The 15,887-nt window shown below is 39.8% G+C and overlaps 1 protein-coding gene across 2 annotated transcripts in view; it reads right to left on the reverse strand.

Annotated features, from left to right (window-relative positions):
- Window positions 1-227: 227 nt before the first annotated feature.
- tpcn3 (two pore segment channel 3) overlaps window positions 228-15,887 on the reverse strand; it is a 28,061-nt gene continuing 12,401 nt past the window's right edge. The window contains exons 10-21 of one of the 2 annotated variants that reach the window (XM_034227355.1): window positions 14,724-14,928; window positions 12,668-12,812; window positions 11,073-11,258; window positions 10,292-10,321; window positions 8,783-8,847; window positions 6,573-6,660; window positions 6,259-6,328; window positions 5,287-5,503; window positions 4,696-4,786; window positions 3,788-3,901; window positions 2,297-2,409; window positions 228-675 (exon numbers count right to left, since the gene is read on the reverse strand). In XM_034227355.1, the coding sequence (XP_034083246.1) occupies window positions 554-675; window positions 2,297-2,409; window positions 3,788-3,901; window positions 4,696-4,786; window positions 5,287-5,503; window positions 6,259-6,328; window positions 6,573-6,660; window positions 8,783-8,847; window positions 10,292-10,321; window positions 11,073-11,258; window positions 12,668-12,812; window positions 14,724-14,928 (1,446 nt within the window). In that variant the 3' untranslated portion in view covers window positions 228-553. The remainder of the gene's footprint in view (window positions 676-2,296; window positions 2,410-3,787; window positions 3,902-4,695; window positions 4,787-5,286; window positions 5,504-6,258; window positions 6,329-6,572; window positions 6,661-8,782; window positions 8,848-10,291; window positions 10,322-11,072; window positions 11,259-12,667; window positions 12,813-14,723; window positions 14,929-15,887) is intronic. The other variant, XM_034227356.1, reaches the window with a different exon arrangement.

A 15,887-nucleotide genomic window follows, 5' to 3' on the forward strand; every position in this document is an offset into this window, starting at 1 on the left:
AATGTAACATTTATGATAGTGGGCTATATAAATGAACTCTGATTGATTGGTCAACTTAGAGATGTCCCGACTCTTTGCCTATCTCGTACAGTGTGTTGGAGCGCTAGCCAATAGAAGCACAAGTGTTACATAATGATGTCACTATGTTCTGGAAGTAAACAGAGGAGTTCAATGGAGACATTTCAGGCAGGGGGGAGAGAAACTCATATAACACACTACACTGACCATTTGTTCTATAAATGAAAATATTTTTAATAATCTTTTACACATATTTCCATCATGCCCTTTTTAAATCTCCTCTCCTTTGCTGTATTTGTGTTCATTGTGAAAATTCTGTTCAACATACTTTGTTTATTCTTTTTGTGTTTTTACCACTAACAGGGTAAAAAATAAACAAAACATGATCCGTGTAAATATTTTGTATGCGTTTCCACACAGCTGCAGTACAGAAATATAAAAAATACAACACTGGATAAACATTTGAGATGAGTATAAAACTGTATATAAATCCTAGAATCTGCTTCCCTTTATAAGTATGTGTGCATTAATGTCTCTACGCAGCGCTGAACGCCGGGTTTGCAAAGTTCCCGTTCTGATCGTCGTTCTCTGCGAAGTCTTCGGGGTCGAGGTCGGACTCGAACATCCGCTGCAGCAGAGCGTCCACCGTCCGATATCCTGAGAGGAAACAGGCAGCAACGTTATCAAAACTGATCATTAATATACTGTGATCAACAAAGCAGGACATTTTATTTTCCGTCCCGATTCAATCAGAAACTTAGAAATCCTGACAGGCTTTTATAGAAACCCATTTATGGTCCATTAAAGACTTTTGTTAAATATGAAAATATAATGGGATCAAAGGAGACAGCAGACCAATATAAACACAAATTCAGCATTTCCACGAATCAAATCATAAATATTTATACGAGAAAAATAAGGCAGATGCTATTTACAATCGGGTGTCCATAGCTAACAATGCTATTTACACCCGGGTGTCCGTAGCTAACAATGCTATTTAAACCTGGGTGTCCGTAGCTAACAATGCTATTTACACCCGGGTGTCCGTAGCTAACAATGCTATTTACACCCGGGTGTCCGTAGCTAACAATGCTATTTACACCCGGGTGTCCGTAGCTAACAATGCTATTTACACCCGGGTGTCCGTAGCTAACAATGCTATTTACACCCGGGTGTCCGTAGATAACAATGCTATTTACACCCGGGTGTCCGTAGCTAACAATGCTATTTACACCCGGGTGTCCGTAGCTAACAATGCTATTTACACCCGGGTGTCCGTAGATAACAATGCTATTTACACCCGGGTGTCCGTAGATAACAATGCTATTTACACCCGGGTGTCCGTAGCTAACAATGCTATTTGCACCCGGGTGTCCGTAGCTAACAATGCTATTTACACCCGGGTGTTCGTAGCTAACAATGCTATTTACACCCGGGTGTCCGTAGCTAACAATGCTATTTACACCCGGGTGTTCGTAGCTAACAATGCTATTTACACCCGGGTGTCTGTAGCTAACAATGCTATTTACACCCGGGTGTCCGTAGCTAACAATGCTATTTACACCCGGGTGTCCGTAGCTAACAATGCTATTTGCACCCGGGCGTCCGTAGCTAACAATGCTATTTGCACCCGGGTGTCCGTAGCTAACAATGCTATTTACACCCGGGTGTTCGTAGCTAACAATGCTATTTACACCCCGGGCTACACATTAGATAATGTTTTGGATGTATAGGTATTTATGGAAATATTTCTTTGATAAACTTCATTCCCTTGTACTGCTGCGTCAAATTGTAATTCCCCTAGATCCAAATAAAGGATGATATGTCTAATTGTTATAAATGGACAAAGAACAAAACATGCATTTTTATGGCAACTCACTCAACATGTTTTTTACAGGATGTTCTTTGCAGAAGCAGTTATTATCTAAAATCCTTTTAATTTGGGGATTCATTACTCTTCGACCATCAGATGCTATGTTTGATAACACAACTAAAAAAATCCATTGAAGTTGGTCTGAGACAAAAAATGCTGTATTTATAATTTTTTGTATATCTTCAAGAGGTTGTTGATCAGAAAAAAACATTTTAAAAAGGAGAAAAATGTGTTAATTTAGTTTGTGACCCTCTGTTTCTTTGATCTGCAGATTGTGTTGATCTCCACAGAGTCGGCCCAAAATAAAAGCATCTCCTTGTTATAAACTCCCTAATCTCTTGTCCTGTAAACTCATCTCGTCTTGTCTCCATGTGAACTCTGCCTGCAGCTCTGAGTGTTTCTTACTTTTTGAAGCGATTTTAAACATCAGGGTGGGTTTGTTGTTTGCTGATTGGCCGGTTCCCTGATCGCTGTCGATGGTTTCCATGGCGTTCACCAAATTATCCTCCAGCGTCTCCCTGGTAGACAAAACAACAAGGACGATAATCAAAACATGTTTAATGGAGTCCCATAAACAAGGACAAAGTCAAGAGAGTTTTTTTCATAGAGAACATTGTAAAGAACATTTACCTAAAGTACTTTCAGTAATCTGCCTGAAAAAAAATAATTTCTATTTAAAGGTCCCATGTCATGCTTTTCCAGTTATTACCCGTCCCCTTGTGTGTTATGAAGGCTTTTCTGCATGTAAACGGTGTGCAGAGTCAAAAACCCTCAAAGTACACCCTGTAGCGAATAAAACTCCAACACAGAAAATACCTCCCCAAAACGCCTCGTTGGAGATTTCTCATTTTCTTCCTGGGTACTGTGACGTGGGGATACCCAGAGGCCACACCCTCTGCCACCTTTCAGCGATTCATGCCGGATATGTACAGTGTAGGGCACTGAAGGACGATGCTGTTCCTACTTTGTTTGGACCAGCGGGAGATTCGGGTACACAACCTGTGAGTATTCATTGTTGTTTGTGTATTTATGATGTTTAAAACAATCAAGGTATCTACCACGACTGTTTAAATGGGTAAACGTTTTTCGGGCTACTACGTTGGGATCGCGGAGAAATGCTCTCCGCAGACCCATGCTCACAGCGTTATAAACCTTTTTCTTACTCAATATCAAGCCACACTTATTGTTTTTACTTCGGCTGTGAGTGTTTGTGTGTGCTCAGGATGAGTTTCGCTTGTTCTCCTCCTGTATCGCCGACCCGGAAGCCCTGTCTGCTCCACGCAGCTGCGAGCAGCAACGAGCCTCTCAGCCTCGCGACCAATCAGAGCACACTGGGCTCACAGGGAGGCAGGAGCTCCAACAAGCCGTTTAGGACAGAGAGTGAATACACATACTCTACCGAGATGCTGTATGAGAAACCAATGTGAGTTTGGAACATTGCACAATATAAATCTATTCTACCTCAACAATGGAATTATGATCAGTAGAAATGGCCATGACATGGGACCTTTAAAGGACAATCCTGTTTTATATATATTTATCTAGTTCATCCTGTTTAGGTTCTATCGTAGTATAAATATTTCCTCAGGGTTTTAGAGCTCTTATAGAGCAAGCAGAGACTTACAAAAAGAAAGAAAATAACTTGAAAATACTCAACATTGATGTAAAGTAGGTGTTAAGTTCAGAATTGAAATCCAAAGGTATGATCCAATAACTCTGCTCTCTCCCTCATTAAGAAATTCTGCATCTACCAATGTTGGATAATCCTCAAAGCCCGGCCCACTACATTTAACAGCACAAAGTAAAATGGCTAGAATGAGAATATATATTGGAGATATTCAGCCGTACATGTTTAATCTAAAGGAGTTTGTTTTTGCATTAAAATGGGTAACGTACTGTGCCACAGCCAGCTCCAGCTCCTCGATCTTCTTCTCCAGAGACGTCTGCAGGTCGCTCTTATCCACCGAGTACTCCACGAAGAACGCCTCCAGGACGAACGCCACGAAGATACTGAAAGACCACAGCAAATTATAAATGTGATCTATATTTTCTTGTTGCCAGGATTTAAAGACTGCAGTAAAAAGCTCTTAGCTGTTCCCCGTTAGCAGCATGCCCCTGGATGTACAGATATCTATCCGGGATTAATTGAATAATTATGAAAACTAGAAATCATGGTGGCTGTCAGGGAGGATCTGCAGCTGTAAGAGTAACTTTGTTATCGGTCAATTGAATGGCCAATCCACAAAACATTTCCCTTCCCTTTGATGTGCACAGTTTATGCCCAAGGAGGCTAACATTTTAATTGGAGGAGGGATAATTAATTAATAATAAAAAAGGGGTTTCGGCAGAGAGCGGCCTATTACTAAAAGGTGCATAACTTCCAAATTGACCGATGTACCAAAACTCAACCAAACTTTTGTCGGAGCAAACATTGCACTGGGCAAAGAGTCCCTCTTTTTTTAAGTGCGTTAGCCCTGCCCCTCTACTTAAGCCACACCCTCTTTGTGTCTGAATGCATGCAGGTAAGGGGATGCTTGTTCTATGATGAATGGACATTTATTGTAATGGAATCAGATATAGTATATTTATCTGAATTTAAATTTGTTTATTATGTCTGTGTGTTGGACATGACTGATTTATGAATCTGAGAATGTGAATATGGCATTGCTGTGCCAAATCTCCGAGCAGAATAACAATAACAAACTTCCTGTTGATTTTAAGACACCTGAGTGCACCTTCACCCCACATTGTGTATTTTTTTGTCCGCCCCCTCCCCTCCCCCTCCTTCTCCGCCAGAGTCTTACTTGATGATGACGATGACGACTATGATGTGGAAGAAGACGAAGAAGAGCTTGGCTGACCCGTGGGTGACGGCAGCAAATCCGCTGCTGAGCAGTGAAGTTACGTTAAGGAATAAATGAGTTTAACATTCGAATCAATCAGAACAGAAACACCATTATGTATCTTATCTGATTATATTTTACAGCATTCAGTTGCATAGAAGATTAAAATGATCTATCTTTTCTTTGCTTTTACACTATTGTGAGGTGTATATGTTAGCTCAGTGCTAACAGCATATCCAGCTTAATTTGCTAAACATTTGGCTAATTTCACGACAGCAGTGATGTTCTTGCTTTTGTGACAAGATTGCTGCTTTTGATTTACTTTAAATGTCATTTGAGTTAGTTGGTTTGGAATAGCAATTATCCTGGTATTATCTTTTACATTAGAGATGAATACATAGTGTAAAAAAACCTTTCAGGTGAAGTTAAATTACCTGCAAATGGTGACAGACTACCTGAAAGGAAACCCAGTAAAGAGGGGCAGTTCTGGATCTATAATAAAACCCAACCAACAGTTTAACTTCCTGTGAGAGGCGTTCAGGGGAAGGATATCGTGCCACTGGTTGACCACAGTGAGCTCCACCAGCAGGATGAAGGACGACACCACGTTGTTGAAGTTGTTCTTGCAGTAGTTGAGTTGAGCGAAGTCCGTTCCTTTCAGCAGAACGTTTCCACAGTACGCCTTCGCCGGGTCGCTGGAGTTCCCGTAAAACTTCACCTTGTGTTTGAACAACTCCATCCCCACCATGGCAAAGACGTAGTACACCACCTGGGGAGGACTTTCAGTCAGCGGCAGCTTCGTTACAAGTTTTTGACACAACCGAACCTACGCATCTGCCCACATTAGGTTTTTTTTTTTAAGCAAGCTGATGTAAGTATGATGCGTGGAAGTTGGCTACTATTAGAGAATTAAATAGCAAGACTAGTACAAATGAAAGCCTGTTCCAACGCTGGAACCACAATAGAGGGTGGAGCTAAGTACAAGCAAAAATGAACAAGATATTTTGGGTAAAATTGTTTTAAAAAATCCCTTTTTGATGAATTGAAAACAGATGTGAAAAGGTTAAAGTTGTAGGGGGATAGCACAGAAAACACCACACTGTGTGATAGCAACCTGTCAAACCCAATGAAGCCCCATCTTGAAGCATACTCTACAGTATTTATCCATTTTACTCTTAATGGGACCAACATTTTATAAAATTACATCATGCTGTAAGGAAGAATACATGAAACTAGCTAAGAGACCATTAACTCGTAAAAAAAAAGAAAAGATAACTGATGTCATCATTCAAGTAGGATGTACTGTAATATTTTCATAGGCTTCTATACAAACAGACTCCTTAAAGCTACCAGTGGAGTCGCCCCCTGTTGGATATTAGAGAGAATCCAGGCACAAGGCACTAATAGCCTTATAAAGCAGCTGACTCAATTTGTTTATTACACCACCACCAATATTAGATATTTTAGGGGAATATCTAAACACTTGAAGCCTAACAATATGACAATCTGCTATCAGTAACTCACAAGGATCAGCTGTCCAAATGTGAGGATGGCTGGTCCGATCCTGATCAGGGTGTTTATGATCGTACGAAACCTAACGGGGAAGAAAGGTGTCGTTGTGAGTAAAGAAACACATTCAGACAAATATCACAACTCTAGAAATATGGACCAATAAAGACAGAAGAGTGACCGATGATACAACGTGTCCTGGTGTCCAAACGTAAGTCAGAGTCTATCCACGGTGTCTAATCCTTTACTTTTGCAGATTATTATATAATACCTCAAGCAATAACTTAGAACTACCACTAGGGTTGAGTCAGTCAAAGAGGAGTTAAAACCTTTTGATGCTGTCCACGACTCGGATCAGTCTGAGGACTCGCAGGATGAAGACGATGTCCAGGATCTGACGGCTGGTGTAAATGCCCGCTACAAAAGGACACAAACAAGTATTCAGAAAGGCAAAATGTCTTTATTTTCCCGGATGGCCTTTTCAACTTGGTGGAAAGGTGTAGCATTTGTTAAGGGCGAACCTATATAACAGCAGAAGTACAGGAGAGGATCCGAATCATAGGATGGATACACGTACTATTTTCTTCGGGATTTTGACTCTCACATTTACCAGATCAACAAAGCAGAACTGTAAATGGTAAATAGACCTACCTATAGCTCTTTATCAGGTCTTTTCGACCCCTCAAAGCGCTATGAGTAGTTCACCCGTTCACACTTTATTCATGCATAAAGTAGTAGTAGAGTAGTATGACTTGCTCTAGGGAAACTAACATTCACACACATTCACACACTACTCATCGCGAACAACTCAGGATTAAAGGGATAGTGGAAATCCGCGAATTTTGGGTTTAACTTATGTATTTGTATTAAAAATAAGCATAATAAACAATTTTTTAAAATTTCATGCGCCTAGTTTCATTTTATTTTCAATTTTACTGCGCCCTCTCAATGAAACGAAATACTTCGGGAATCGTCGGGAATCTTCGGGTGATGACGAGAGCAGAGGAAGACGGGCACAAACAATGGCGGACATTCAATAGCATTTGCATGTGAATAGCCGACCTTTATTATGGTGAATAGATGTGTTTCTGTAGTGCGACAGCAAATGCAGAGAATGGCGTATCGACTCATGCGTTTCCAAGAAACCCAGCCATTCGTCGTCAGTGGGTGAAATTTGTTCAGAAATGTTCACTATAGGTAATACTATAAGACTGTAAGACGGCAATACTTTATACCGAGTATATTGCCATAAATATGATGATTGATTATCAGTAAAAAAATTCTACGTGACACAACGACATTGGATTAACCTTGAGATGCGTTTTTATTCCGTTGAACACAACTTTTGATCACAAATCAAAAAAGGTAAGACGTAATTATTGTAATATTTTTGGAACCGGATGTTGTTTACTTTCTCTTTTCTGGCTGATAGCTCCAGGAATTCGAGGTCTTACAGTGATGACATTACATCTGTGGAGTCTCAGCTTTAAATCGTATATCTTGTTTGTGCAGTTAAGATAGTAATAAGGGCATTTCCACCGTGTGTTGTGTGTAAAAAAGCGTTAGCATTAGTTAGCATTGTTTCGCTCAATGCTAATTCAAAGGCTTGGTATTACTCTTGTGTTTTTTCTAGCTAACAATTGTTCTTATTGTCAGTTAGCGGAGTTTCTTACCTTTAAAAGGGTATGAAACATTAATAGTTTCATAAATGTTAAGAAGCCCTGAGACATGTGAGAGGAAAAAAACTGTGAGAGGAAAAAAACTGTGGGAGGGGTCCACTGGGGGGACCTTCGGGCTTAACTGGTTAACAATGATTAATATTTGTAAAGGCTACAGGTGATCTTAAGATGCGTGAGCTATGCTTAGGGACCTACCAGTCAAGATTATTTGTGCGTAGGGGTGCATCATCTGGCTCCTGGTCATCCTCGCCATTGCCCATGCCGTGAACCATCACCTCGGGCTCGGGCTCGAACAAATAAGGACGTAATGGTCCATCGTCTGGCTCAATATTGTCACCATCGTCGCTTACTGAACCGGATTCAGATTCAGTTCCTAAAACGACATTTTCGTAGGAAAGCCGAGAGGATGTTTCTGACTCGCTATCATCACTGGATACCTCGTACAATCCTTCTTCTTTGTCTGGTATATTTGCCCTTCCACGTTCATTCTGCATAGACGCCATAGTTTGTTATCGTATCGTCTTCCTGAGTTTTCGTCACTTCCGGTTTGGCTGAGTCGAACATTTCGTTTCTAAAAAACTTCGGGGAAGCTGCAATAAAGTGCTTCTAACATGCGTAAGGCAATTATTATATTTTTTTAATCAGGTGTGATTGTTTTGGTACGTAATTATGCTTGTATATAAGTTAAAACGAAACTATTTGAGGTTCCATTTCCACTTTAAGTATCTTGCCCATCGACATGTTCACTGCCAGGCTGGGATTGATCCAACAACCTTCTGGTTGAAAGACGACCGACTCCCTCAAAGCCAGTCGCCCCTGTCTTTACATAATGGATTCAAATATAGAAAAAGCGAACTTACCTGACGTCACGGAGGAGTTGATGATAGTGGCGATGAGAGCAGAGATGACGATGATTGTGTCAAACCTGAAAACACAAATCGAATATTACAAAACAAACTTTTTAAGTTGAGCGTAAATACTTTTCTTCGACAGCGATGATGCTGAAAGCAAAACCGGCGTTAGCGTAAAAGAAGCTGAAGGTTTTTCTTCCTGTTCGTTTTCATAAGATGTCAGTCTGTCCCCGCCAACATGTTGAACAGCTTTATATCATGGATGCGTTAATAGATCTGATCCGAGCCTAACTGTCAGTTTGCCCCTATGGTCACTCGCAGTATTGCAATACATAAACCCCACAAAAGAAGTGTCTTTATAAACTTCCATTATAAAAGAGATTTAAAGGACATATCCAACTGCAAACAATTATCACTCAATTTTTATGATTTTTTAACCCATTAAGGTCCATCAGTAACACTTTCCCAAAGTCCAAAATATTCTTTGGCGTAAAGAAAACTTATTGTGTTTTTGAAAGTGGCAAGCACTTTTCATTTAAATGAGAAGAGGCCATCTTTCATTTGGATATCCAGTTCTTATAATACATCCATGAAACAAACAAACACTCTCACTGAAGTCACTGCAGCTGCTCTGCTCACCAGCAGGGGGCGCACAATGCTGAAAACAAAGAGAACCTCAGCAGCTGCAGCAAAAAAACGTTTCGGTCTCAGCCTGCAGGGCCCATAGTGCAACTGCACTGCGATGCAATACATTTGTGAAGCTTACAATGTTCAGCTTTTGTTGAAAATGATATTTTATTTATCCTAGGAGAAATTTAATTTTGTTACAGTTGCTCCATTTAAAATAAAGATTGCAATAAAATAAAGAAATGTATACAATGTTAATGCCCACTAAAAGACCAAATGTGCTACAATATTTAACATCAATATCACAATATATACAGGTTTGTTTTTAAAAAAGTGTTACTAATAAGATATTATTACTACACAATTTAATTGAGACGTTTCCAACAATGTCAACAAAAACTGTACGTAAGGAAGTTTGTATAAACTAAATAATAATAGATATTTCGAAGGAGCTGCTGCATTGCATTACAATTGCAAGGCATTTTATAAGCCTAATAAAATGGAAACTGTGATTAAAAAGTCTGAAAGAAAAACACTTTTAATGAGAAAACAAAACTTTAAGGAATTTCTCATAACAAGTCGAGACCTCACAGTTTACTCTTTAGTGAGTTTTCGCATTTTTTGCTCACAATTTCAGTTTCTGGTCTTCCAGTGTTTTCAATTCTTATGAAGGATTTTTTTCTTAAACAACCTTTTATACAGTAGTTTTTACTTTCAGACTTTTGTGGTCCTAAAATCCAGTACCATAATTTAGCTCTTTTAACTCCATAATGGCACAAAAACAGCATTTAAAATAAAAAACGATAACTCAAAAGTAGAATGGCGTCTCAAGCATCACTGAGCTGGTCCAAGCGCTGAAGAAGCAGCAGATATTAAACACGTGTCACATACCTCGTACTTATTATCTGGGACGCAGATAGGCTGTGTGAAATGGACACAGCTCGTTCATTGAGTTAAAAAAGGTTTCAATATAAAGTTTAATCAGAAAAACGTTTATCTTACATTGGAAGAGAACCTGAAAAGCACTTTTCAAACACAATTAAACATTATGAAATGTATATTATTGGTATTTTCTAGTAAATGATTCACATTTTCTTGACCCGAGATCAAGTCAATACACTTGTAAAAGTGGTTATTTGACTTTATTTGAGTTTTTCCATTTAATGCTATATTTTTTTTAACTACATCCTTGAGGGAAGTGTTGTAGTGTTCACTACATTGTCTGACGGCTTAAAAAATGTATTAAATTGAAATGTATTATTATCCTATCCTTCCTGTCAAGTGAAAACCATGCATCTCCAAGTTTGGTTACTCATAATTTGAATGTCAAATTAAAACATCTGTATGCACCTACAGCAGTAAAATGCAACATAAACATTAATGCATAAATAATTCTAATCCCAAATAAAATCCTATATAATAATAAAACAGTGACAGGAAACATTTTTCCACATAATTAATGTATTTTAAAGGTCACCTATTATGCAAAATCCACTTTCTCCTGTCTTTTATACATAAATATGTGTAGTTTTGGTAATAATACTTGTATTTCAGTAAAGGATCTGCATACTTCTCCCACCACTGCCTGCCAGATTACCCAGAATCCTTCACTAATTTCCAACCAACCTTGTGTAAGTGTGTATCAGACAGCGGCAGTGAAGGTGTTTCTCACCAGTTCCAGAAGCTGTGTTTGGAGAAGAACGCTCGGGGCTCGAAAACGTAGAGCTTCAGCAGGATCTCCAGCAGGTAGAGAGCCAGGAAGGCCCACTCAGAGTTAGCAATCAGCGGGTTCTTCTCATCCAGACCAATGAACACAGCGTTCACCAGGATGATCAGGTCGTACACGATCACAAAGGCCCTGAAAACACACAGGAGTTGTGTGTCAGCTAGTGAGATGGTTTTGACAGCAATTAAGAAAGTATTTCCAAAAGATTCTGTTCAGTCTCTGAGATCTGATCTCACATCACAGTTTCAGAAAAATATAACAATAAACACTGTACATTTTACATTCATATTTAATTTAATATGCGCATTCTTGCACACTAACTGTAACTAATATCCTACTTTTATATCGTGTTAGCTGTAATTTGGCCATTCAATAGTGTTTTAATCGTCAGATATCTTCACGGTCAACTTTTATATTTTAACTTTTTTTGTTCGGTTTTATCTTCGATTTTGAGATGTTTATATTGTATAATTGTTTATTTTCTACTTTTTTGACATCTATTTATATGTGCAATACTTTGTTTAACATGCTGCTGCAACGAAAACCTTTCCCAATTTGGGATCAATAAAGTATATCTTATCCTAACTTTTAAAATCATATTTTGAGTTACTAAAGGTTCAATCAACTCACCAGAAAGTCAAAACAATCTAATGACACAATAAAAACTGTTTTCTGTTTAAGGGGAACTAATTGTTTTGTATTTTCTGTATAAACTACCGCTACCTTAATTGTGCATTTAATTATTAACCAATATTTCTTTTTATTTTATTTATAAAAACCTACTTTATTGTTGCTTTAAGTTGGTTAGCAATTGTCTTTTGCTTGTGTGTGTATGGAGAGATTGACTAACTGCAGCTGGTTTGATGTCTGTCACTGGATTGGACAAAAATGGACATTCATACACAGTGGTGTAGTGGGGATTTTTTTTACTGAGTGGACGGGAGGGGAGACAATATGGACGCGCTCGTGAACTGTCAACGGGTGGGGGGGGTGGGGGGGGGTGCGGATGGCGGGGGGGTACACTCTGGACCTGCAACTTACATGATGCCGTTTAAAAAATATAATATTAAAGGGCGGTGCCGGCCGTCTGCGAACCGAGCCGGCCTTTCTGCGCAACTAGTGCGACAAAAGCGGGACATCGTCTTAATTTGTGGGACGCGGAACAAATGATAAAAATGCTGTACACTTGGTCACCCTACACACACACACGGTGCTGCCCCTCACACACAGGCTTCAAATCAAGTTGCATAAATGCTTGAGCTACGTTTTTATTATAATTACTGTGAAATGTAGGTTATGTTTTCGTCATTATTACAACAAATACACACTTGCAACTGATAACACTGGCAATGATTTTATATTTATTAGACTATTAATAAAAATCATGCTTCAAAAAAGTGGGGGCTCCAAATAAGTGGGGGTACGGCGACCCCCCGCGTCCAACGACCACTACACCACTGTTCATACATCTATACAACTTCATAAATACCCAGTTGTACACAGTGAATATCAAACAGATAAAAGATGTCTCTCTGTCTCACTGGTGTTGGACCAGTTTGCAGAGCAGGCGGCTGGGGGCCGACTGGTAGAGGCTTGGACACAGACTCTGGAGCGGGTGAGGTCTGGACTTCAGCGTGATCACCTCGATGTTCAGGAGGTCGGCCAGCTGCACGAACGCCACCTTACCTGTCAATCAAATAACAGTCAAAATAGAACAAGAACAATTATGTAAAATGTCACCAAAGCATCATTACAGGGAAAGTTTACCTTAAAATCCAAAACACATATTTCCTCTTATCTGAAGTGCTATATATCAATCTAGATTTGAGTTGCAGTGTGTTGAAGATGTCGACAGTACAGATGTCAGCTTTTTTGGAATATAATGAAAACTACATGGCACTCAACTTGTGACGCTCAAAGAAACCAAAAATACATTTAAATAGTTGAATAAGAAATCATGACCTGGTTACTCCAGTTAATCCACAGACCTTGTTGAGTTTCATGAAGAAACTTTTGTTATCTACATTATCACCGCACAGAATGAAGTACGCATCTATCCATGAACGAGAGACTTGTGACATCGCAAGGATTTAAACATTATTGATGTCCTCCTTTGCTGAGCTGTAACTTCAGGAGAGGAACATATGATGCAAGGGCCTCTCGAATTAGCTGTTTACAGGAAAGGACCGAGCGGATTCTGCTTCCTGTGGAAATGCAGATCCTTTCATGTGTGCAACAGGAGGTTTCCTATTTCTTACGATTTCCTGTTCTTGGGACCCTGGAGATCGATCTTGTGTAGAAGAGGAAGCTGCCAAAACTATCCTGGATGTGCATCATGGGCAACACCTCACATCCTCTTTAAATATCCTGATCAACAAAGGACTTACATCTATCGAACAAGCTAACTAGAGAACGTCATCTCTCTTTTTAAAACTGGCTAGCCAACAATTTGTATCCATCAATTAAACCACCTAGCAAACATTAGCCATATTCTTAACAAGCTTGCTAGCCAATGTTAGCTATCTCCTCAGGCTAGCTAATGTTCACTATCTATCTATCTATCTATCTATCTATCTATCTATCTATCTGTATATCTATCCATCTATCCATTTATCTAACTAACTAGCTAGCTAGCTAGCTTATCCATTCATCCTTCCAATAATATAGTGAATAAGTACAAAGTAGCAGTAGTTGTTGATGACATTTGACTCTCACATTTCCCTGCTGCACTTTAAAATAACCTTCTCTCCCCCCCCCCCCCCCGAGTTGTAAAATGAGTGTGAATAAACAATACAGTGTGCATATCCTGTGTTAAGGAAATAAAGTGAAACAAACAATGCTTTGTCCGTCTGGCTAGATGTGATATCAGCTCTCCTACTCAGTTTGTTCTCAGATTAGAGCTGAAGTGAATGATGAAGCAGATTTGACTTCCTCCACGATGAGGGTGCAGATCGTGACTCTGCAGAAGGTGAAGACGGCTGGTTGGTTGTGACCGTATAAACAGTCTATGGTTGTAACAGTGCAAAATGGAGCATTGCTGAGCATTTAACCAAAGTTAATTTACCAAGAGAGGAGATTTTAAAGAGCTCGGCAAGGGCCTCACGGCTGCGTTCAGTTACAGTTTAGATGCAGACCTCAAACACAGAAAACTCTTAGACCGATTCCATGTTAACTGGTGAATCCAATCGTTGTTTGATCCTGTTCCTCTTTATCCTCATGGAAAAATAAAATGTAATATAGTTGGAGTTCAAATAGACAATGTTTAGAGGCCATTTTCAGTAATAATTCAGGTTTGATGAGACGTGTTTCTTGTTCTTCCTATTATGAATTTACTGTATTACCTCACTCTTTATCCTAGAAGGTCAGTTTAATAAACTCTGAAGAATCTCCTCAACAACAAAACATGTGTCTCTTTCACAGACTGTAAAAACTATTGGGTGTAGTCAAGTGAGTCTGGTATAAGTGTGTGAGTGTGTGTGTGTGTGTGTGTGTGTGTGTGTGTGTGTGTGTGTGAGTGTATGAGTGTGTGTGTGTGTGTGTGTGTGTGTGTGTGTGTGTGTGTGTGTGTGTGTGTGTGTGTGTGTGTGTGTGTCCCACCGATGTATCCCTGGTTGTTGTTGTCACAGACGCTCCACAGCAGCTCTCGGTGAGCGTTGCTGACGTCGGGCTGCACCAGTCGGACTAACTGGTTCCAGTTGGCCTGGTTCACCACCGGCTCCCTCCCCTCCCTCTGGTCCTGCAGCACGGCGAACGCTCGCACCATCTTGTGCCTTTTGGCCCTCACCAGCTGCCGTACCTCCTCCTGGTGGAGCGAGAGGTAGAACAGGAGAAAGCTTGAGAAATACAGAGAGATGTTTTAGAGCAGCGGTTCCCAACCTGTGGTCCGCGGCATTGCAAGTGGGCCGCCAAATAATTTGCAAGACATTATGATTTGTGTGGAAACATTTAGTAATTAAGATTTATTTTAATTACTAAATGTAAATGTAACTAACTTTTCCTTTCTCTTTCTTGGTCCTCCTTAGCAACGATCATTACAGTCCTTGACAGCGGTCCGATCAGAACTTTATTTAGCCTCCATATTGCTTATGATTGAATGTGGGCCGCGAACATTTTTTAGATTCTTAAGTGGGCCCTGAGTGGAAAAAGGTTGGGAACCGCTATTTTAGAGTCTCAAAGTTAAATGTGAAATGTAGATATGTTACTTTGTGTAGATGTTTGTCTTATTTGTCCCCAAATTACAAAAAAAGTAGAGTTGTCTACAGTAGTTTTAATAGTTTTTACATTTCAATAAAGTATAATATATACATAGTGTTAGGGAATAATTTGCTTAGGTATTCATCCTTCGACACAGTTCATCATGTTCTCCTCTCACTGTCTCTTTTCCCATGGCACAGGTCTACGGCCTTGGGTATTGCTGCTCTCTCTCTTAAGGGGGGGCAGCTTCGGCGCATTGTTGATGCCAGTCTATGACAGAGCACAAGCCGCCATGAGGTAGTTTACTGTTCAGGGACGAAGGCTCCCTGGCGCACATTCTTTCCTATGGACGAGAGCTCTAGTTAGATTCAGGGTCCATAATTGTTTAGTCTCACTGATGAAGAATGTTGATTATTACACTCCGAACTATTTAAAACCTCGAGCTACAGAAAGAGTTCTTCAGAATTGGTTTGGCAACTGCTGTGTCAACTTGTGACACACCACCTGTCTCGTCAGTTCTCCGGCCGTAACTCCAAATACACCGTCAGTGTTTGCCATCAAAGCTCC

This window comes from Gymnodraco acuticeps, unplaced genomic scaffold (assembly GCF_902827175.1).
Source record: "Gymnodraco acuticeps unplaced genomic scaffold, fGymAcu1.1, whole genome shotgun sequence".
Classification (NCBI taxonomy): domain Eukaryota; kingdom Metazoa; phylum Chordata; class Actinopteri; order Perciformes; family Bathydraconidae; genus Gymnodraco; species Gymnodraco acuticeps.